At 45.7% G+C, this 23701-nt stretch overlaps 1 protein-coding gene and 1 pseudogene across 1 annotated transcript; one reads left to right on the top strand and one right to left on the bottom strand.

Moving 5' to 3' along the window:
* Nucleotides 1-1049: 1049 nt before the first annotated feature.
* On the bottom strand, nucleotides 1050-2382 carry LOC743215 (aldo-keto reductase family 1 member B1-like; annotated as a pseudogene).
* A 12000-nt stretch (nucleotides 2383-14382) lies between these two features.
* On the top strand, nucleotides 14383-23328 carry CEBPG (CCAAT enhancer binding protein gamma). Its single transcript, XM_003316256.5, has 2 exons — nucleotides 14383-14519; nucleotides 19777-23328. Exon 2 carries the CDS (start codon nucleotides 19873-19875, stop codon nucleotides 20323-20325), a length of 453 nt encoding a protein of 150 aa, XP_003316304.1. The 5' UTR covers nucleotides 14383-14519; nucleotides 19777-19872; the 3' UTR covers nucleotides 20326-23328.
* The last annotated feature ends 373 nt before the right edge of the window (nucleotides 23329-23701 follow it).

Consider the following 23701-nt stretch of genomic DNA (forward strand, 5'->3'; position numbering starts at 1 on the left):
TCCGCACGTTTGCCTGGCTAGCTCCTACTCACCTTCAGTACTCCAGCAAGAAGACGCGAGTGACCACCCTACCACTCCTTCCCCCACCCCTAGACCACATGAAACACCCCTACTTTGTATTTTCCCGGCACCCAGCACTTATTCCCACTACGTGGAACATTCCTTACACTGTTTACTTCTCTCTCTCTCCAACTAGATGGAAAACACTTTGACAAACGGGGTCATTTCTTAATTATTATTTAACTCCAACATTCAGCAAAGTGCCTATCGCACAGAAGATGGATTATGGCTATCAGAAATGAACAAATAGCTCCTCTATTAGCCACAGAACTCAGCATCACCTGTGACCTTTTGTTTTAACTAAAGCTATTCACTCATTCATTCATCTTATTGTGGTAAAAACACATATCATAAAATGTACCATCTTAGCCATTTTTAAGTATACAGCTCAGTAGTGTTAAGTGTATTTACATTGTTGTGAAGCAGAACTCCAGAACGTTTTCATCTTGCAGAACTGAAACTCTGTACCCACTAAATGATTCCCCATTTCTCTCCTGCTCCCAGACCCTGGTGACCACCATTCTGCTGCCTCTACGAATTTGACTGTGTTAATACCTCCTATACTGAAATCATCTGGTATTTGTCCTTTTATGCCTGGCTTATTTTATTCAACATTTATCCAGGTTGTGGCAAGTGATGGGATTTCCTTCCTTTTTAAGGCTGAATAGTATTCCATTGTGTGTATATACTATATTTTATCTGTTCACCTGTGAACATCCATGAACATCATATTTTTACCTGTCTGTGACTTTTTATGATGATTTTCTATAGCATTTAGAATTTTGGATTTTTTGCAAGTTTCTGATTCCATAACATTCAAATATACTACTACAAAGAATACATGCAAATATATGCTTTCTATAAATACAAAGGGCTTTTTAAAATAGAAGCTTTTGTTACTATCATAAAGTTGTTCACACTTTTTGAAATAAGAAGCTCTTTTTGTTAAAATGTTTTATATTTTAACATATATTTCTCTGTATCAGTCCTTTTTTTTTCTCCACAAAAACACTTTTTATTTGAGGCAAAGAGAAGTCTTGCTGAAAGGATTACAGTTCCAAGCAGCCAAAACTCAACTGTTAGTGGCACTATTTTGACCTGGTAGATTTTGCTTCTCTTTGGTCAGAAAAGGGTATTCAGGTTGTACTTTCCCCAGTGGGGCAAAAAGGAGGGCAAAGCAAACTGGAAGAGACTTCTACTCTGTTGACAGGGCTCTTCAGATCCAACATCAAGCTAGACACGCCCTCGCTGGCCACTCTACAGGTTGCTGTCCCACTGCTGAGTGACACAGGCCATACTACATTTGCAAGGAAAAAAATGAGACAGGAAACACAGGTATAGGTCACTTAGGGATGAGCAGGCATCCACAGCTTCAAAACTCTTCATGGAAGGGGTAATCCTTGTGGGAGGCACAGCTCACCAAGGCACAGACCCTCCAGTTCCTGTTGTAGCTGAGTAAGGCGGTCATATCCTGGCTGTTCAGTTCAAAGTCAAAAACCTTAAAGTTGTCAGCAATGAGTTCTGGTGTCACAGACTTGGGGATCACACCCAAGTTCCTCTGCATGGGGAACCGGATCAGGACCTGGGCTGTAGTTTTATTGTGCTTGGCTGCAATCGCCTTGATCCTGGGATCCCTCAGGAGGGAAGGGTCCTCGGGGTTGACCCAGGGCCTGCTGGGAGAGCCGACGGGGCTATAGGCGGTCACCACGATGCCTTTGGACTGGCAGTACTGGATTAACTTCTCCTGAGTGAGGTAAGGGTGGCACTCAATCTGGTTAACCACAGGCTTATACTTTAAGCCAGGTTTGTTTAAGAGCCTCTCCACCTGGAGGTGGTTGAAGTTGGAGATGCCAATAGCTTTCATCAGCCATTCATCCACCAGCTCTTCCATGGCTGCCCATGTGTCCAGAATGTTGGTGTCACTGGGAACCACATTACCCAACTCATTCAATGGAAAAATTCCTTCCCAGGCTTAAAGCCAGTTGGCCAATGAATAAGGTAGAGGTCCAGGTAGTCCAGCTTCAGGCTGCTGAGGGTCTTCTGGCAGGCTCCTTTCACCAGGCCCTTCCCATGGTATGTGCACCACAGCTTACTAACGATGAAGAGCTCCTCACGCTTTACCACCTGCTCCCTGAGCTTCTCCTGAATGGCCACCCCCACCTCATTCTCATTCTAGTACACGTGGGCACAGTCAATGTGGCAGTACCCGACATTGATGGCCACATTCACGGCCTCAGTCACCCGGCCTGGAGGGGACTTCCAGGTGCCCAGCCCCAGGATGGGCATCTTGGCGCCATTGTTGAGCACAAGGTGGCTGGCCATGGCTGCTGCGCTCCCTGGAATTGTTTCATACTGTCTTGTGTGCCTTGGAAGACTTATCTCCTGTTCTCTGCCATGCTAACCAGTGCTATGTATAACCCTGCCTAGTACAGGGTGGTGAGGGAGGGGTGCCTGTCTCTTCAGCACAAGGCTACTTCCACTCCCCACTCCCAGCAAAAGCTGATCTGACCGGAACAATGATCAAAAGTAGGAAAATAACATTGGCCAGGTGCAGTGGCTCATACCTGTAATCCCAGCACTTTGGAAGGCCGAGGCAGGAGGACTGTTTGAGCCTGGGAGTTTGAGACAAGCCTGGGCAACATAGCAAAACCCCGTCTCTACAAAAAGTTTAAAAATTAGCCAGGTGTGGTGGCACATGCCTGTAGCCCCAGCTACTTGGGTGGTGGAGGTGAGAGGATCCCTTGAGCCCAGGAGAGCCACGATTGCCCCACTGCACTCCAGCCTGGGCAACAGAGCAGGACCCTGGCTCAAACAAACAAACAAACAAACAAAACCAAAAAACCCAAACCCACCAAAAAAAAAAAAAAGGACAACTAAAAAATTAAGGAAAATAACATTGACATAATACTATTAACAGACTTACAGATCCAATCTGATTATTTTCTCGTTTTCCCACTGATGTCCTTTCTGTTCCAGAATCCATTCTAGCAGCCTATGGGACATTGTTGTCATGTCCCCTTCATCTCCTCCACTACAGAGCAGTTTCTCAGCCTTTCTTCATTTTTCATGATGATATTTTTGAACAGTACTGGCAGCTATTTCATAGAATGTTCCTCAGTTTGAGTTTCTATGATATTTCCTCACGATCAGATTGAGACTGTGTATTTGGCAAGAATGCCACATGGGAGTGAGACTGTGCACTTCTTGGTGCATTGCAGCAGGGGGTCCGTGATGTCTCCGTGTTTTATTGCTGGTGATGTGAACTGTGATCACTTAGGTTAAGATGGTGTCTTCCAGGTGCACCACTGCGCCTAGCTAATTTTTAAATACGTTTTGTAGAGACAAGGTCCTGCTATGTTGGCCAGGCTGGTCTCAAACTCCTGGCATCAAGTGATCCTCTTGCCTCGGCCTCCCAAAGTGCTGGGATTACAGATCTGAGCCATCGTCTGGCAACTCTCTCACTGTTTCTACCCAGTTCCCATATACCTCTTGTAGGTAACCATCTCATTAGCCTCTGATTTATTCTTCCTATACTTCTTTTGCAGATATGATCCCCTGCCCAATTTTGATGGTAAATCAACAGGTGCAGCGGCCAAGACTTGAGAAGGACATGGTAATAGAGCATGCAGATTTCTCAGACATGAAGGTGTGGGTCACCCCACAGGTGAACTACTTAGACCAGGAGAGGTGTGCTAGCCAAGGGTGAGGGAATCTAGAATGGGTAGTAGGGGAGGCAGAAGATGAACACCAGCTATAGCCTTGAGATCAGCTGTAGCAGTAGGAGCTGCTGTTCATCCTTCATCCCACTAGCTGTCCTCTTGGAGGCTTCTCCAGGAAAGGAGGCCATCCAGAATCCCAGAGAAGCTGTTTACTGATGGGATTAACTTACTACGTGTAAGTAAGAAGTGGATCCGAGTGACACAAGAAGTGGATTGTAGTGGAGGTCATTGTGTGCCTCCCAGATCCCACATTCAGGTTGGAGGGACCCATTTCCCCAGCTGTGTTTTCTACAGTCTCATAGGTACATAGCACAGCAATATGTATATACAACAGAGTCTTGCCAAGCATAGTGGCTCATGCCTGTAATCCCCATTTGTGGGGCTTAGGTGGGAGGATCACTTGAGCCTAGGAATTCAGGACCAGCTTGGCAACATATTGAGACCCTGTCTTTACAAAAAATTGAAAAATTAGCCAGGCATGGTGGTCCACAACTGTAGTCCCAGCTACTCAGGAGACTGAAACAGGGGTCTCTCTTAACTCTTAAGCCCAGGAGGTCAAAGCTGTAGTAGCAGGCCATGATGGTGTCACTGCACTCCAGCCTGAGTGACAGAGCAAGACCCTGTCTCTAAAGCATACACACACACACACACACACACACACACACAGAGAGAGAGAGAGAAAGAGAGAGAGAGAGAGAGAGAAAGAGAGACAATCTTCTCTATAAGAACAAAGTATACACACAGGCCAGGACTGAGACTGGAGTTTGGGGAATGGGAAGGATTTGGATATATGGAATTGGGAGGAAATGGCCCACCAGATGGCATATCAGAATGAGGCGGGCATTTCCAGCTTTTCTTGATCATCCTCCACCTCCCTCTCCCTAGAAGGAAGAATCCTCCTCCTTCCCTCTCCCACTTCCCTCTGCCCTAGACACACTCTGATCTCACAAGCCATTCTGGCTGCTGCGACTTTTAGTTTTATCCGTCGTCTAGCTGAGATTAAACTGGAATGTTCCATTTGCTCTTTTGGCTCTCAAGTTGGCCCAGGGCTTCCCACCTATGGGTGCAGTTGGATCTTTTTCACTGTAACAGAACAAATGCTCTGACCTCCACCACAAAGTGTTTCTGAGGGTGCCCGGCCTTAGTGAGTTCCTGGGCACCCCCTGTAATGTACCCAGGCCATTCATATTTAAGGCCCCCAAAGTCTCCTGAGGGCCTCAGTGGAGCCTCTGCTTCAGCTCCTTCTTCTTCTTCACAAAGTTGATACCCCTATGCCAAGGGCACGGATTCCTGATTTTTACAAGAATCACTTCCTAGACGCATCAAAGTGGTTTCTGCATTCACTCCAGTTCCCACTTGGCTGAAGGCACAGGGGATCGTTCACGGAGGTGGGGGGGAGGTCACTCTCTTTGCAGGACTACAAAACAGCACTTGTCTCTCCCCAAATCCCAGTTTCTTCTGCACCTCAGTTCCCCCCCAGAAACCTCTGCAAAGGAAAGACAACAACCCCACCTTCCTCTTCCAGCCAAAACCCCAACATTTATGCAAATAGACTGGTGACTCCACCTGCTAAACCCAAGTCAATATGAATCCCAGTTGAGGCTGACACAAGAACTGATTATTACCGTGGGAATCTAAACGAAAAATAAGATGAAAAAGGACCCGTCAAGGCGGCCTAGGAGTGGACGCAGATTCCTGACGCTAAGCACAGGGATTCTAGGCCACAAGCCCACCCGGCCTGGCTGTGTCTCCTCGGCCCTGTCTCATCTGTTGGGCACCAGCTCCCCCCTGCCCCCTTCTCCAGCCCCTTGGCTTGGTCCTCACAGGACTCCCAGAACTTGGGACAGGGCCTGGCTCAGAGCAGGAATTCAATCAACATCTATTGACTGAGACAGATGAAAGAGAATAGGAGAATGAGTGCCAGGGACAACCATGTCCCTCTGTCTGGGAAGCTTTTCATTTCCTTCTCAGCTCAGTCTTGTGGCTTCCAGGGGTTGACCTGGTGTTTGGACCTTCAGCGGAGGATGGGGCTTCCCCACTAGACCCAAAAATGGTGTCCTGGGCTTCTCCGTCACCCTGCAGTCTCAAAGTGGACCCCTCCACCTCCCCTTCCTTCTTTCTATCCCTGTCTCCTCCTGGAGGAGCTCCTGTAGATCTACTCTTCCTCTCTGCTCCATTTCTCTGCATGATTTGGGTTTGCCTGGCAGAAGCACAGTCACCGCTCGTGGACTGAGGGAGGGAGTGGGGCCTGAGGCTCTTCTGCTTCTTTCTTCTTTACCCATTTGGCTAAAATCTGGCCTGGGTTGTTAATGTTTTAAAACAGTACTGTTTTAGGTTAATGTTAAGACTGCAATGCATCCCAAATACTTAAAAAAATTTCCCAGAACTGTTTTATTTTTAATTAATTATTGTAAGAGATAGGGTCTCGGTCTGTTGCCCAGGTTGGAGTGGGATGACGCTATCACAGCTCACTGTAGCCTCGACCTTCCAGGCTCAAGCTGTCCTCCCGCCTCAGTCTTCCAAGTAGCTGGGACCACAGGCACACGCCCATGCTTGGCTAATTTTTAATTTTTTTTTGTAGAGATGGGGCCTCACTATGTTGGCCAGGCTGGTCTCAAACTCTTGACCTCAAGCAATCCTCCCACCTCAGCCTCCCAAAGTGCTAGGATTACAGGCACTGTGCACGACTCAAAACAACTTAAGATTTATAAAAAATTGAGAAGGAGGTATAGATTTCCCAGTTTCACCTATTACTAACACCTTACATTCATATATTTGTTATAGTTAACGAAGATATATTGATACATTATCATTAATTGAAGTCCATTATTAAATATTGCCCGTACTTCAAATCTGGATTTCCTTAGTTTCTAATATCCTCTTTCTGTTCCAGGATCCCATCTAGGATACCACATCACATTTAGTCATCATGTCTCTTTAGGATCCTCTAGACCAGGTGTCCCTATTTCCTGAGCCACAGACCCATTAGCAACCGGGCTGCCCAGCAGGAGATGAGTGGCAGGTGAGCAAAAGTTACTGCCTGAACTCTGCCTCCTGTCTTATCAGCAGTGGCATTAGACTCTCACAGGAGCACGAACCCTATCGTGAACTGTGCATACAAGGGATCCAGGTTGCATGCTCCTTATAAGACTCTAATGCCTGATGATCTGAGGTAGGACAGTTGCATCCCGAAATGATCTCTCCTCCCCTCCTGCTCCCTATCTGTGGAAAAACTGTCTTCCATGAAATTGGTCCCTCTTGCCAAAAAGATTGGGGACTGCTGCTCTAGACTGTGATACTTTGTCTAACTTTCCTTGTTTTGATGATCTTGACAGTTTTGAGAAGTCTTAGGTAGGTATTTTACAAAATGCTGCTCTATTGGAATTTGGTGTTTTTCTTAGACTGGGGTTATGAGTTCTCAGGAGGAAGACCAAAGGGTAAAGGGCCATTTTCATCTCATCTTATCAAGGATACTTGCTATCAACACGGTTTATGACTGCTGATGTGGACTTCGATCACCTGCTAGTCTTTGTCAGGTTTCTGCACCATAAAGTTACTCTTTCTTCTCCTCCATATTCTACGCCTCGAAAGGAAGTCACTATGTGTAGCCCACAGTTAAGAATCAGGGAGTGTAGCTCTCCAGCCTGAGGGCAGACTGTCAATTATTTGGAGTTCTGCATGGGAGATTTGCCTCTTCTCTGTCATTTATTCATTTATTCCATCATTTATTAACATCTGTAGGGACTCATGGATATTCATCTCATACTTTGGGTTATAATCCAATACTACGTTATTTGTTTTGCCACTCAGATAGTTCCAGCTTTGGGCACTGGGGGCACTTTCATTTGGCTCCTGTGGCCCTTTGATATAGTCTTATGGATGGAATGTTTATGTCTCCCCAAATTCATATGTTGAAGCCCTGCCCCACATGTGATGATATTTGGAGATGGGGTCTTTGGGAGGTAATCAAGGTTAAGATGAGGTCATGGGGTGGGGCACTCGGGATGGGATTAGTACCCTTATATGAAGACATGCTGGAGAATTCGGTCTCTCCCCACACAGACTCCCCAACAAGTGCACAAAGAAGAGATCATGTGAGCACACGGGGAGATTGCAGCTACTTCCATGCCAAGAAAAGAGGCTTCAGAGTAAAATTTACCTCACCAGCACCTTGATCTTGGACTTCCCAGCCTCCGGACCATGAGAAACAAAGTTGTGTTGTTTACGCCCTCAAGTCTATGGTATTTTGTCATGGCAGCCTCAGCTGACTGAGACACACCTCCCCAGTTGCTTCACTTTCTGAGGACTTCCTTACTTTCTGGCACTGCAAGATGTTCCAGGCTCACCTTGTATATTTCCTGCCCCAGCCCTAGAATCAGCCACTTCTGTAAGGAGCCGGCTCCTGTTATTGGAGAATAGTATTGGAAACCAACAACAGGCTCCTAGGTAGCAAATTATTCTTGGATGGACACACTAGAAAACACTTATTTTGTGCCTCCTATGTGCCAGGCACTGTGCTAGCTCCTTTTCATGTTGGTTTACTTAATCCTCATAACAATTCTATGAAATATTTACTGTCAATCCTCCCCAGATGAGGACTGGAGGTGTAGCTGGGTTGAGTGCTAGCCAACACCACTCTGTTCTGTCTCCAAAGCCCATCACACTGCCTTGATAAAGACTGGTGTCACATACCTCACAAACACCATGTTTTTTTTTTTTGAGACAGAGTCTCGCTCTGTCACCCAGGCTGGAGTGCAGTGGCGCAATCTCAGCTCACTGCAACCTCTGCCTCCTGGGTTCACGCCATTCTCCTGCCTCAGCCTCCCGAGTAGCTGGGATTACAGGCGTGTGTCACCATGCCGGGCTAATTTTTGTATTTTTAGTAGAGATGGTGTTTCGCCATGTTGCCCAAGCTGGTCTCGAATTCCTGGCCTCAAGTGATCCCAGATGGCACACATCTCTCCTTATGTGCAAAGATGACAGCCTCCTATCTGTGTGTGCACAGATACATGCAGCTCTCATGTGTGCAGGTGATATTGTACCTATTTGCATGTGCTCACATACCTTTGTGTGCAGAGATGACATGTACTTATTTATCCTTAAGACAGATGATGTGTCTCAACTCACAGGATAATGAAATCTGACAAACTGAAAAGTGCTTTAGAATGGACATTCACAGTACTTGCCAACTGCTCAAGCTTAAACCGTGTCAGATTTTTTGCTATCATCCATAGGACTCCCTTATGAGATGTGGGGATGTTCTAAGACAACCATTTAGCATCACAGCTGTTAGGATTTCAAACAGTGCTTCCAGAGATACAACTGGAGGTTTACATTTTGCCCTCAAGCATGGGGATCATATCACACAAGAAAGAACAGATTAGTCAGCCAGGGTGAGTAAGGCTTCCATCAGAGCGACCACAGTGTGATCTGCCACTTGAAATGCCTATTGATGGGTTTGTCTGCCCAGCACTTCTTTTTCCTCTGAGATCAGCCCCTGCCAACCTCTCCAGAGCAGCCATGTTCGTCCATCATGACCTGCTTTTAACACTTGATCATTCCTAGATGAGCACGTGACCCAGCTGTGCCAATCCAAGAGTCCTTGCCTAGGACTGTTGGAACAGGAACTTAAAATGAGAGTTGGCCCTTCTTTAGGGACTGAAGCTGTGAACACTGAGATTGTCATTGGCCATGTGAAGAAGGTTTATGTGCCAGCAGAAAGCATAATGAAATCAACAGGCACACACACACACACACACACACACACACACACACACACACACACAGAGAGACAAAGACATCTGTTCTTGGTTCTGACATGACCTGGGTATTTCATGGAGTGGCCTAGCATCTTTCACCAAGGGCTTGCTTAATGCTTAGGCTAGTCAGGGATGGTTTTCACTTACTTCCAACCAAAGAGCCTTAACCAATGCAGAATGATTGATAATCATATTGTCACCAACATACTGCAAGACATCAACTGAAACTCAAATCTGACGGACATTTTCCCAGCTCTCAAATATTACAGATACAGTCTGGATCTCCTGTCAAAGGTGGTTAACTTGGCTCTTTAGTTTTTCAGAAACTTTCCAAATATACATTAATTTATTTCAGTTTGCATAGTAAACTTCTATTGATCTGGCTTTCAAATACAAAAAAATCAAATTACTAAATTGTTCCTCCACTCTACCTTGTGGAAACAAATGAAATAAGGTGTGGGAACTAAGGAACTGCTCTAAAAATAACACCTTTTAGGATACAACATAGGGTCAACATCATGACCTTCAATATTATGTGTGTTTAGTGCCTGAATCAGCAAAGCAGTATAAGCACAGCTTGGCCTCATTTTGCAGTGTGTTTTAGTCTACTATGATTCTATGGATGCAATTTGTTTATAATTCATGTATGAGCATCGTGGTAATAATAGCTAATACTTCTTTTTTTTTTTTTTTGAGACTGAGTCTCGCTTGGTTTCCCAGGCCGATCTAGGCTCACTGCAATCTCTGCCTCCCGGGCTCATGCAATCCTCCCACCTCAGCCTCCTGAGTAGCTGGGACCATAGGCACATGCCACCCATCGCACCCAGTACTTTGGGAGACCGATGTGGGAGAATCATAAGCCCAGGAGTTTGAGACTGGCTGGGACAACATAGTGAGACTCCATCTCTAAAAATACTTCATCTCTCAAAAAAATTTAAAAATAAACCAGGTGTGGTGATGCACGTCTGTAGTCCTAACTACTTGGGAGGCTGAGGTGGGAGGACTGCATGAGCCCAGGAGTTCAAGGCTGCAGTGAGCTATGCTCATGCCACTGCACTCCAGCTTTAGCCTCCCAAAGTGGTGGGATTACAGGAGTGAGCCACCCTACCCAGCCATGTAGCTAATACTTTTGAGGTACCAAGCAGGCACTGTTTTAGGGGCCTAGCACACTAATTCCTTTAATCCTCAGAGCGACACTGTTGTCTTCTCCATTTACAGATGACAGAGAGGTTAAGTAATTTGGCCAAGGCTGCACATCTAGCAAGTGGTGAAGCTGTGGACACTAGTGTTCATATCTCTTAGGTAACTAATATAGTTAATCATAGTGGCTGTCAGGTAACTACAATATTCAATGAATACAACAGCCTACTTCCCAAGTCCTTTGGAGGGTTTTTTTATTTTAAATTTTTTTAAATTAAATAGAGATGAGGGGTCTCACTATGTTGCCCAAGCTGGTCTTGAACTCCTGGCTTCAAGTGATCCTCTCACCTCGGCCTCCCAAAGTGCTATAGAGGCTACTCAGTCTTTGGATTTGTGGAATATATATTGATTACTGTAAGGCAGAGAGATATGCAGGAAATTTTTCTTTTACTGTGATGGCTTGGATCCCTGTGACTTGTAAAAAAGCTACATAGTAGACCTCCAAGGCTTCACCAGGCTCTCATTTCCTTATGGAGAACAAATCTTTCGGAAGCTTCTATCTCTTAGGGTAAAAATCTGAACGCTTCTTGGGCCCACATGGCCCTGCCTATCTTGTTGGTCTCCACTTTACTTTCAGCCACTTTAGCCTTAAATTTCTCCCATCACAGGACCCCGGACAAGAATTCCCTGTGACTGCTGCACCCACGTCCTCTGTATTGCCTAGCCAAATCCTGTCAATTTTTCAGGTCTCCCCGGACCCATCAGACTAGGTCTGGTTCCCTTCTGATTTCTCACAGCGTCTTGTACTGCTTTCTTGTAGTATCTATGAAAATGGTAATTGAAAAATTGTGGACCAGGGGAGGTAGCTCATGCCTGTAATCTTAGCACTTTAAAAGGCCGAGGTGGGTGCATCACTTGACCTCAGCTGTTCGAAACCAGCCTGGGCAACATGGTGAAACCCCATTGCTACAAAAAATACAAAAATTAGCCAAGCATGGTGGCGCATGCCTTGTAGTCCCAGTTGCTTGGGAGGCTGAGGTGGGAGGATCACCTGAGCCCAGGAGGTCCAGGCTGCAGTGAGCCATGCTCGCCCCACTGCACTCCAGCATAGGTGACAGAAAGAAAAATTGTGTAATTACCAAACGCCTGTCTGCCTGGCTGTAAGTGTAAGTTCCATGTGGGCAGTGACTGTGTGTTTGTCTCGCTCATTGCTGAATCTCCAACACTTAGCCTACGGCTTAGTACATAGTTGGCACCAAATGCATACTTGTAAACTGAGTAGAAGAAAAAACTACCAGCTACCAGCTGAAAAGGAAATAAATACCCGAGTGTCCTGGGCACTGACTAGACTTGCTGGGTGTGTAAGAAGGCCTGCCCAGACACAGATACAAAGAATGCTGGAACAGCTTGGCAGAGCGGTTTGCAAACCAAAGGATAACTGAATATACCTATGCAAGTTCTTTTTTTTCCCCTTACACATTTTTCTTTTTTCTTTTCTTTCCTTTTTTATTTTTATTTTTTGAGATGGAGTCTTGCTGTCACCCAGGCTGGAGTGCAGTGGCGTGATCTCAGCTCACTGCCAACATTTGCCTCCCGAGTTCAAGCAATTCTTCTGCCTCAGGCTCCCGAGTGGCTGGGATTACAGGCACCCGCCACCACGCCTGGCTAATTTTTATATTTTTAGTAGAGACAGGGTTCCACCATGTTGGCCAGGGTGGTCTCAAACTCCTGACCTCAGGTGATCCGCCTGCCTCGGCCTCCCAAAGTGCTGGGATTACAGGCGTGAGCCACTGCGTCTGGCCCCCTTACACATTTTTTAAGTGATTAGGAAATATTCAGGGTAAAATTATGATTTTGTGAGCAATAAATCACAATCCTATTTTAATAGTACTAAAATCTTGATCAAAGCAAGTTCAGGCAGGACTTGGTTACTCACACCCATAATCCCAGCAATCTGGGAGGCCGAGACAGAAAGATCACTTGAGCCCAGGAGTTTGAGACCAGAGTGGACAATATGGTGAGACCTTGTCTCTACAAAACATTTTTTAAAAATTAGCTAGGTGTGGTGGTGCATGCCTGTAATCCCACCTACTTGGGAGGCTGAGGTGGGAGGATGGCTTGAGCCCAGGAAGTCGAGGCTGCAGTAAGCTGTGATCAAGCTGTGGCGGTGCCATTGCACTCCAGCTGGGGCAACACAGCAAGATCGTCTCAAAAAAAAAGAAGAAAAGAAATTTCAGCTGAGAATACTGAGAGCCAACGTGAAGAAACACACTTGTTTCAATGACACTTATTCTCCTAAGTGTGCATCTGTGAGCATTATTACCTTGTTTTTTTTTTTTTTTTTTTTGGAGACAGGGATCTCATTCTGTGGCTCAGGCTGGAGTGCAGTGGCTCAATCTCAGCTCACTGCAACCTCCGCCTCTCAGGCTCAAGGCATCCTCCCATCTCAGACTCCAGAGTAGCTGGGACTACAGGCACAGCGCCACCACACCCGGCTAATCTTCTGTATTTTTGGTAGAGATGGGGTTTTTCCATGTTGCCCAGGCTGGTCTCTAATTCCTGACCTGAAGTGATCAGCCTGCCTCGGCCTCGCAGAGTGCTGGGATTACAGACCTGAGCCACCGCGCCCAGCCCATTGTTCACTGTTGTGACCCCTTTTAATTTTTATTTATTGCTTTATCATCTTACTGATTCCTCGAAACAATCTTACGGGGCGAGCCGGTTCCATGGGCGCTAAAGAAACATTTCCTCTTTCAAAGCCTCAATTTTTTGAACGATACGCGTTGCTGAAGAGGAAGCAATTAAACCTATCAGGCGAGTTCTGCCCTCCGCCCAGCGAGCTGCTGCTTCCTGGTGTTAAAAAGCTTTCAGGTCCTCCTGGCGAGTTTTAGGTCACACTGGATCGCTGCTTATTTTCAGAGATCACCTCGCCACCCACGCACCTGGAAGGCACCCAAAGAGAATCATTTTAAGAAATTCACTTCATCTAACAACAAAGCACAGCCTGCAGCTTTCACCCATGTGACATCAATGCTAATCCTATGTGTGAAACATCTGGGTTCATTCGATTTTTTAAAAATTAGTAACTGAGATGGGGTCTCGCTATGTTGTCCAGGCTGGTCTCCAACGCCTGGGCTCAAGCCATTCTCCCGCCTCGGCCTCCCTCCGCGCTGAGATTACAGGCGGGAGCCACCGCGTCAGCCTCCACTCGTTTTGCGGCGACAAAGCCCGCCCGCCTGCGGGGCGTTCCGTTCGCAGAAACTCTGTGAGGGACGCCGCGGGGGCTCCCAGGGAACGCGGCGAAACCAAAACAGTCGCCGGTGGTTCACAAAACCACCTCAGAAAATGCTTCCAAAGGCACGTCCGGCCTCCACAAGGTGATGGCTCTTCAGCCTCCGACTCGAACTTGAGTCATCCGCAGCACTAGGCCGCCGCCAGCCCGGGCGAGCTGCCGAGGGACCGCGGACGCCGCAGCAAGCAGCTCCCTGCTCCCGCCACACCCGCCGAGCCAGCCGCGCGGAACCCACTCCACCACCGTGGGCCCACCTCCCGCCGCCAGCCGGCCCACGATTGGTCGACTGGGCTGCCCGTCGCGAGAGAAGGCGGTGCCTCCGGCAGGCCGGCGCTCCCATTGGTCGGGATGGCGGCGGCGGCGCGCGCGGCCCCGGCGAGTAGGGGAAGCCGGTGGCCGCGGCTGCGGAACGGGCGGAGGTTGCCGGTTTCGTAACCGTCGCTCCTCCTAGCTGACTCGCGGGCTGTGAGGCCTGGGTCGGCTCGGGCCGCACCGCGCGGGGCCGCTCGGAGTGGAGGCCGCCTGGGGGCAGGCGGGCTGGAGGAGCAGGTAAGGAGGCCGCGGCGGGCGCCCTGAGAACGGGGAGGAGGAGGCCGCGGCGACGCCGGCCGCTCGACTGGGTGCGGGCCCGGCTCGGGGAAACCCAGCCCCGGCCCCAGACGGCCGGCTGGCCCGGGAAGGCCACGCGAGGCTGGAGGCGCGGGCGGCGGCGCCGCGCGGCGTCTGATGCAACCTGCCGGCAACACCCGGCGGGGACGCTGAGCTCATTCCTGGCCGCGGCCCAGCGCTGCGGCGCCGCCCGTCGACCCCCGCGCTGCCCGAGGCGCCCCTCGCGGCGGGCCGGGAGCGCGCGAACGGCCGGGGAATGCCCCCTGCGGAGCCCGGCCCCCTCTCGGTGAAACGGGCGCTGTGACCCGCCAGGCTCGCATTGGCCCCTGGGGATGAAGGGTGTTCCCAGAATAGCAGAAGGTGGACCGAGTCGAGCTTTAGAATCCTGATCTTCTAGAAGGGCTCAGCTTGCGGTGATCGAAAATCTGTTCAGAAGTTCAAAGACTGATCAATAAAATAGGGAAAGCAACTGGTTTTTAAATGCATGATTTTGCAGAGATAATATTTTGCTTCTTTGTGGAGCTGTTCGAATGTCCTGCACTTTACTGTTGAACGTAGTTTAGAAGAACACGCAACACCTACGGGTCGAATAGAGAAGAAATGAAGCACTTGGCGGGCATAGTTGGAGGGAGCGGAGCAGGGCCGACAGCCAGCAGAGGTGTCCAGATGCGAAGGATGGAAATGCATGTGTCGGGGGGGAGGAGAGTGTTTTCCAGGGCAGCTGGTGTGTTGCTTCTCTTCCGCAGGTTTACGTGTTGGGTTTTCCTCTTCTTTGAAGTTTATACTGTAATCTGGCATCCTGAAATGTATAAGATTTAGAAAGGTCTCAATGTTGATGGGTGACACCAAAATTGGTAGTTGTGTCAGAATTGACTGCTTATATGAATAGGTTGTCACTTAAGGCAGACTTCTCCCAAAGAAATGTGACTCCCAGAGAAAATTTTAAAAGAAAATCCTATAAGGGCTTGCTTTACGAAGACATTCTACACCTAGAAGCTCTTGATATTTAAGATGTGGTCATCTGTTAGCCCTTGAGTAGTATTTGGGATAAGCTGTTCATAAGGTCGGTTCTGCTTCTGGAAAAAGTTGCTGTAAACAAGGCTAAATAATTACAGGGTACAAGGGGGCTGAAGCATATTTCAGCTTCTTGATTCCTGCTTTTGGTGGGCACACTTGGCTGGTTCAGTTATTTTTAATACCTGCTTTTAAAAAAAGTAGATGGAAACAAAACTTCATTGAGAATATCCTTGAAATTCTCAAGATCACATCATGTCTGTCTGCAAGGCTGTCTGATCTTGGAGAGATGGTTTCATCCCTGGGAAATTAAACACTATGTGCTGAGCCCCTGGTAAAGACAAATAGGACCTCGTGGGGCTGAATTTGGTCTCGTGGTCTAAGATTGCCTCACTTGGTCACAGTAATGGTAAATACAGGTAGCCACGATTCCAGCTGTATTGTGCGTTCTTGGGAGGGTTGGTTCCATGGGTTGTTATATTGATAGGTACACTGGCCTCCTGCGTTTGTGGCTTTCTAGCTCTATCTATTTTTGTAAAAAAAAAGACAAAAATGAGCATGACCTCCTAATGGATGTTCATTTACAAATAGTCTATTTGTTTTGTGTGTTGTAAATCACTTCAAAAGGATTGGGTTAGAAAGATGATGTTGATGTTCTTCTCATGCTCCAGTGACCCACTTCTGTACTCCCAGAAAGGGGACGTCCCCTTCCTCATGGACCCTGCATTAGATGCTTGTGAAGATCTGCAGGGAGACACGATGCGGCTGGAGTTGACAGACCTAGGGAACAAATCTTCCCAGATGCCCAAAGAAAAGAGAAAGCACAGACCATTTAGGATACAGATAGTGGTTTAGTACTGTCAAGATGTGGTGTGAGGGAGGAGAGAGGGTCAGGACCTTGGATTTGATCCTGTAGACTGGAGCCAGAGATGAATTTTCACCAGGAGAATGACTCACTCAGGTTTGAGTGTTCAATTGCTCTGGAGACAGAGGTTGGAGGAAGCAGGCTAGACCAGAGACCAGTGTCCCTGAGAGATGATAGTGGCCTAAGGTGATTTCGATGGGATTGGGATGGAGAGGAAGGGTAGATGGGAAGTTTTTTGTTTGTTTGTTTTAGGTGGAATTGTCAAATCCCAGAGACTAAACAGAGTTAGGACCAAGGAGAAACATCTGTGACTATTTTGAAATGCTGACCTTCATTGAGGAAATCGAGTGAAAAATTTCTTTTGGTGGGCAAGGGGAGGAATATTGGGTTCTAGGTCTGTGGAGAAAAGGGACAAAAGGGTTAGGAAAATTCTTGATAGGTTTATTTTCCCAGGTGAAACTTGAGAAAAATTTGATTTTGTTTTACTCATTCTAACATTCTGCGCTTTCGATGTGACTGACGTGAATGAACATTATTTGAATTAAGTTTGAATTAAAACAAAGCCTGTTACCCACTTAGTCCACCATTCTCAATATTCATTGGGAATCAGCAGCAGAGGCCCTCAGACTTCAGTGTATTCAGAGTTACTTGGAGGTCTCCTTATGAAAAGATTACTCAGCTCTGTGCTTAGAACTCCTGATTCTAAGTCTGGGGCAGCCTGAGAAGTTACATTTCTAAAGAGTTCCTGGATGATGACGATGCTGGTCCAGGGACCACACTTTGAGAACCACTGCTCTTCAGCTTTCCTGCTGTTTGCTCCTTGAGTGATTCACATGGAAGGAAGCCAGGCGCCGCCCTGCTTCCTGTAGCCTGAACTTTGGAATAGTGTTTGTCCACAGAGGAGCCAGACTTGAATTTAGGACTGAGTGTCCAGCTTTCAAATAAACACTTTTTGCCTGTTGTAGGTGTTCAGTAAATGTGTGTGGAGGAACAAAGCGTAAATGAGAGTGGCCTTTTCAGTGTAAAATCACTTAGCTCTTTGATCCCCTTTTACTTGGTTAATCTTCACTTTAAGAGCTATTTATATGGTTAAAGAACTTACTAAACAAAACATTCTTGGAGTTATTTTGATTATCTCCAAGTTTCTCTTTCTTACATTTTCACCAGTTTGTAGGTTCAGTGAATACTCTTTTCAGGCCAAAGGGCTTACCTTTAAAACCTCACCTACCACACACGTTCAGCCTAGTACCTTGCAAGATGAGTCAGGCAGAGGTGAAAGAGCCCTTCCCTGTTCCTGTATCTTTGGATACGGAAACAGGCGTGAATGTTGCTGAACGTGGACCCTGTAGTGAGTAAGAGCTGTTTGTTAGTGACTGAAGGTCGTGGTGTGTTGTCTGTAGGAAAGTGTCTTACTATTCCACATCCCTCATTTGCATGTGGGGAACAGACACCCATGGAAGAAAAGAGATTTGCCCAAACTAAAATAGGGGGAGCCACAGCCAAGACAAGAACTGGCCTGGTCACTGGTCTCTACTGCTTTGGATCATTGCTATCTCTGAGCATGGACAAGTTGACTGTAGAGAGCTTTAAAGGCTAAAAATATAATTGGTATATTTTAAAAAAGTAGAGAAATAAGGTGAACATGATTATGATTGTTAAGACAGTCTCAGGGGAGGTGTTAAACAAGTTCTTAAAAATTGAGTAAAGCACCTCTCACTTGACACCAAATGGATAATAATAATGTTAGGTGGCACTAAGTGTGGCTCAGATTAATACTAAACAGCCACTTTTCTACTGGAAGAAAAATGAGGCAACCTAATGATGACCAAGGGAAATTGTGAACTGTCCATTACTGAAGATAGGCTTGGAGTGGATCGCCCTCATGGTTTGGAGGGATGCTTTTTGTCTTGCCTTAGTGTTGGAGTGAGAACAGATGACCTACTAGCTCAGGGCCGGCTGTGTGGCTTTGAAAACAATGGAAAGTAATGACACATGGACTTTTCAAAGCAAAGATGTTTTTTAAAAAGAGACCAATAAACAGTGTACAGAATTAATTGCCTGGCTGAAGGTTTGGGTGTAGCTACTGGTGTTTGTTAACTGAGCTTTCCCTCATTGTGGGATCACTGCATAAATCTGACTCCAGATTTTTTCCACTGATGTGATTTTAGCAGTTTTGTGAAAAGAGAACAGGATAGTTTTATGTTCCTAACACTGCTTTCTAAATTTCTAAGAGTGCCCTAATTCCTTGGTGGACACCGTTCACTGAACTTCATTTGTCTTGAAGTGGCCTCATGTTGATAGGATAGTCACACTTTTACACTTCTTGGGGCAGCTGTAGGGACTTAATTGGATTCAGAGTAATCCACATGTGACTGCTTTTCGAAACCGTGCCTTCATTTCTGCAGGCAGCAGCACAGGGATGCTTCAGAGCTGGTGCGTCCTCCGAGCTCACACGAGCTCATTTGGTAGCACGAAGTGGCCACAGGCACGGCAGCTGTTCAGCTCCTTTGTCCAGCCTGGGTCCCAGGACCCGCACTTCCTTGGATGCATCATGAGGGCTTCTGTTTCTTTCCTTGTGGTTTCAGGTTGAGTGTGTTTCGAGTTTTACTAATTATGTCAAGAAGAAAAAACACACTTTTTACAAGCTTGGTGGGATGGGGAGCAAATTGAGTGTCAGAGCTCCTAAATTCAAGAAACTGACTCAGTAAATTTGGTTAAACTGTGGAATTATCATTTGAGGTCATTAAAAAAATAAAGCAAAAAACTACCTTTTCAAAATATCCGATGAAGAGAGCTCTGGGAGAGAACTCAAGTCCTCGATGACTCCCTCTCTGCATATTAGAACATGGAACCCGCAGGGGTGATAGCATGAGAGCGCTGGAGACAGGGTGCGCAACCCCAGCCTTCTGTTTTGACTTGAACCAACAATGGAAACTTTTCCCCCCTTTCATTGCAGGTGTCTCTCCTTCTACAGTCAGCTGCAGCTCCTCCCTGGCAGATTGTCAAGTGCTGTTAGTTCACATGCGCCACCTAATTAGTGGAAGTCTTTTGTTTTCCTCCCATTTTTGATAACAATCGCAGAGGGGCAGTGCCCTCAGGGATCCAGGTGGGCTGAGTTTTGCCTGATGGTGCTTCTGTGCTTGCTTACCTTTTTAAGTGAAATGATTTAGACTTCAGAAACATTGGAACAGTTGGCAGTTGCTGTAGACTTTTCTCAGCAAAATCAATTAATGTTGGCCTGATGTTAGGTACGTACAAGTTTGATCTCATTTGATCCTGTCATTTCAAATATTTTAATGCAATTTATTTTTTAACTAGGTACATGTGAAGATTTTTTGGCAGCTTAGCGTGGAAACCATTGATCACCCTGCTCTCATTTCTACCTGTTCTGTGTTGGCAAGGGAGAGTGCCCAAATGAGCAAGATATCGCAGCAAAACAGCACTCCAGGGGTGAACGGAATTAGTGTTATCCATACCCAGGCACATGCCAGCGGCTTACAGCAGGTTCCTCAGCTGGTGCCTGCTGGCCCTGGGGGAGGAGGCAAAGCCGTGGCTCCCAGCAAGCAGAGCAAAAAGAGTTCGCCCATGGATCGAAACAGTGACGAGTATCGGCAACGCCGAGAGAGGAACAACATGGCTGTGAAAAAGAGCCGGTTGAAAAGCAAGCAGAAAGCACAAGACACGCTGCAGAGAGTCAATCAGCTCAAAGAAGAGAATGAACGGTTGGAAGCAAAAATCAAATTGCTGACCAAGGAATTAAGTGTACTCAAAGATTTGTTTCTTGAGCATGCGCACAACCTTGCAGACAACGTACAGTCCATTAGCACTGAAAATACGACAGCAGATGGCGACAGTGCAGGACAGTAGACCTCACCCTTTCCAGACTTTAGAGCTTGTGGCTTGAATGTTAAAGGTGCGACCACCGGCACCACTCATGTCAATGGCTGAAAGTTGTCCATTTCCATGACTCAAAGACCCATTGGAGGCTATTTTCTGGGATCAGCACTGAAGAGTTGATTAGCTAAAAATGTTAGCCTTGTAATTCGAATATCTGGTTTTAAATGATAGAGGTTTTTGTGGGAATCAAAATCCCCCAAATGTTAAGGTATATGGTAAAAAAAGAAATATCTGGGATCCCGATGTTCTTAATAAATCCTTAATAATTTCTTAAAAAAGAAATGCTTCTTTTTTAAGTTGACAAAAGGAATGGGGAACTGGCAGGCCGCGCAGAAGGTTCTTGGTTTTAATGGATAGGCTGAATTGGATTAAGAAAAGTTGAATGCCACCTATGGTAATCTATTTGTGATTTTCTTCTAAATTATGTATTATAAATTCGTAGAGCTATAGAAAGCAATGAGTGTGTAATTTGGAGTGATTTTATATATGGCATAAACTTTGTTTTAACATAATTAGTACTGTTTTCCCCCAAAAGTACAAGTTTTTGAATAGCGATGTCAGGTTAAGTAAAGAAACCTCATCACATCTTATAGGTAGTGTGTGGCCAATTGACTTAAAAAATACAAATAACATTTAGGAAGCAAATAGATTAAACACAAAAATAAAACTAAAGCATAGGAATTATGTTTTTGAGATACCTTTGGGCTTAGATTGGCATTGTTTTATTCTAAAAACCCAACTCAGTGGTGTAGAGAAACTTGTGTACCAAAATTTTAGTTTCTGCAGATGCTAGTGTTTTTTTGGATACAATTTTGACAACCAAGTTAGTAAACAAAATAACAGTTTGATGACACAAGCTACTGATGAGGGTTTGGAATATTAATTCAGAAGGTAGTTTCTCTTGTGTTCTATTTTGACGGCTGCCATGGGGCCGTTATTTTTAAAGTCAAAATTTTCTTCTGAAGGCTCATTTTGGTATTTGATCTTAACCAAGTGATTATTAGAGAAATGTATCAACTCCATGCCATCTCCCAAAATAATTGTCTAAGAAAACTTGAAAGTGTAAGGTTTTAACCTTTAATTTATTTCTCTTAAATACATCTTTTGATATTGTTGTCGTGACATTTCTTTTTCTGGTTAGTGGGCTTTCCAGACTTTGTACCACTGCTTCTGTTTATTCATTTATATGCTTTTGTGTCCCATAAATTATTTCAGAAAATGCTGATAAAACTCAGGATATTGACATTTTTGTTGAGACTAAAAAATGGCAGTCGCTAAAGTAGGGACTCTAGAGTCTGGCTTACATCAGTGCTGGTAGTTTAGATTGTCTTTGTCAACGTTTTTTCTTCTCTCTTTTGCTTTCTTTTCTCTTTTTTTCTTAGCACAGTTCTAGCTCAAATTTGTGTATTTTTTGTGTGCCTGGGCTGGAGATGAGAGACTGAGTCATAACTGATTTAAAAGTTTGTGTTATCAGGTATCTTATTTGAACATGGTCATTTTTGGCCACGTTGCTGTTTCGTACTAGGACTTGGGATGATGTAGCCAGAATGACACTCAAGTTGCACCCTCCGGTTGGTGGAAGATTGCTGACCGTGCCGTTTCTGGGCAGGAGAAGACATCATGGTGTCCAGCAACTCAGCAAAGCCATTCTTAGAGTCGTGAGGTCCTTCTGAATGTAAAACTGGAGCCCAGGAGAAGCTGTCCCAGGAGGGCTGTTAACTCCCTATAGAGCCAGGAGACAGGATGGGGGTTTCTAGGTCCAACACCAGCTTACCTTGGAGTATGGATCTACCCATGAAGGATGAGAGATGTTTTGAAAAACTAGCCAGGACACACCCACAGGATCCTACTGGCTCCTTAGCAGCTGATTGGTGTTACATAATTAACTTAATTGGAGATGCATTAGGTCACTTGAATGTATAAGCAAGCACCTATGGTAGGCGCTACAGACATTTAAATCTCTTGGGAATTCGATGCTCCCATGGAATTTATGGTTACCAGTTATATGAATTGACTTCAGTATCTTGAAAAAGAAACTTTAGAGAAAGCATCAGGGGTGTGTACTCAATATTTCAAATCAGAACACAAGATTGGAACTTTTGGAAAAATGGGTTCAAGCTTTCCTATTACCCATGGAAATGCAAAGTTTAGCAGAAGCAAGCAATTAGGCAGAGAACAAAAATGTTAAGCATGGTATTGTCTATCTTATTGAAGTGGTTGGAAATGAAAGCTTTTAATTTGATAGATTTATCAGTATAAAATTAGGGAAACCACGTGTGGGGAATGAATCAATTTAGAGCTTCGGGAATTGTAAGGTGACTTTTGTAACTTTTGTTCTGTGTGTGACCTGTGAACCACTAGGATGTGATCTGCCCTTGTGGGCAGGTCCAGCATAGTTAGGAGTTAGGCTTTAGCATAAATTTCTAGCTGCATCTGAGTCTCCTGGGATGGGTGCTCTTTGGCTGGTTTTGGCTGCGGATGGTGAGATCAGAGCAGCTCTTCCTGCTGCTGGCCCCTGCAATCAGTTGTTGGGATGCCAGTGCAGATACTAAGTAGTAAGATTTTAATCAAACACGACCAGGTCTGAAATGCAGGTCATGAGTGTGAAATCCTCAAATTTACATAAAAAGTAGAAGTATAGACAGTTTAACATTTGGTATTAAAGGAGAGGAAATTGTAGCAGCTTTTCACGTTTCCCAATCCGCATTAGAGGGCTTGAGACCTTGTACCTGAACAACCCATTTTGCACTCAGTGCTTTCTGATGCCTTAGAAATAGGAGAATTGTTTTGTTTCACAAAAGCTGGGAAGGAAAAAGTCCATTCTGCAGCTGTTAGATCTGCCTCTCAGGAAAAAGTACTAACTTGTTCCTTTTGTTCCTGGCTTTCATCAGTTTGTGAGATTTCTCTATTTTTTTAAATATAATTTTATTTCTTTCAACAAATATAAAATAAAAAACAACTTTGGAACAATGACTTGTCTTTCATCGTGGCTTTCTTTATATTAGATACCAAAAAGCAGTCCAGATGTTAAACAGCTGGGAAGCCCAGCAGGTGCCTTGCTGTCTTTCCTGTTCCCACACTGGACGGCCGGGGGTAGGGGTGGGGAAAGTGGGGAGACAGGCAGAGGTATTTGTGTCCAAGTCTAGATCTCCCCGTTTGCCCTTAGTGGATAGGAAAATAGTTTTCTCTGAACATGGGATACATCTTTAGTTATATTTTTAGTCACTTGGTCTAAACTAAAAATTATACCAGAATAGGGAAAGGAATAACTGAATAAATGGGTTCCCGCTTAATCACCTAGTGTCTCAGAGCATGGTTTCCATTTAGAGAGGGAAGAAATTCTTAT

Source organism: Pan troglodytes, chromosome 20 (assembly GCF_028858775.2).
Source record: "Pan troglodytes isolate AG18354 chromosome 20, NHGRI_mPanTro3-v2.0_pri, whole genome shotgun sequence".
NCBI lineage: Eukaryota > Metazoa > Chordata > Mammalia > Primates > Hominidae > Pan > Pan troglodytes.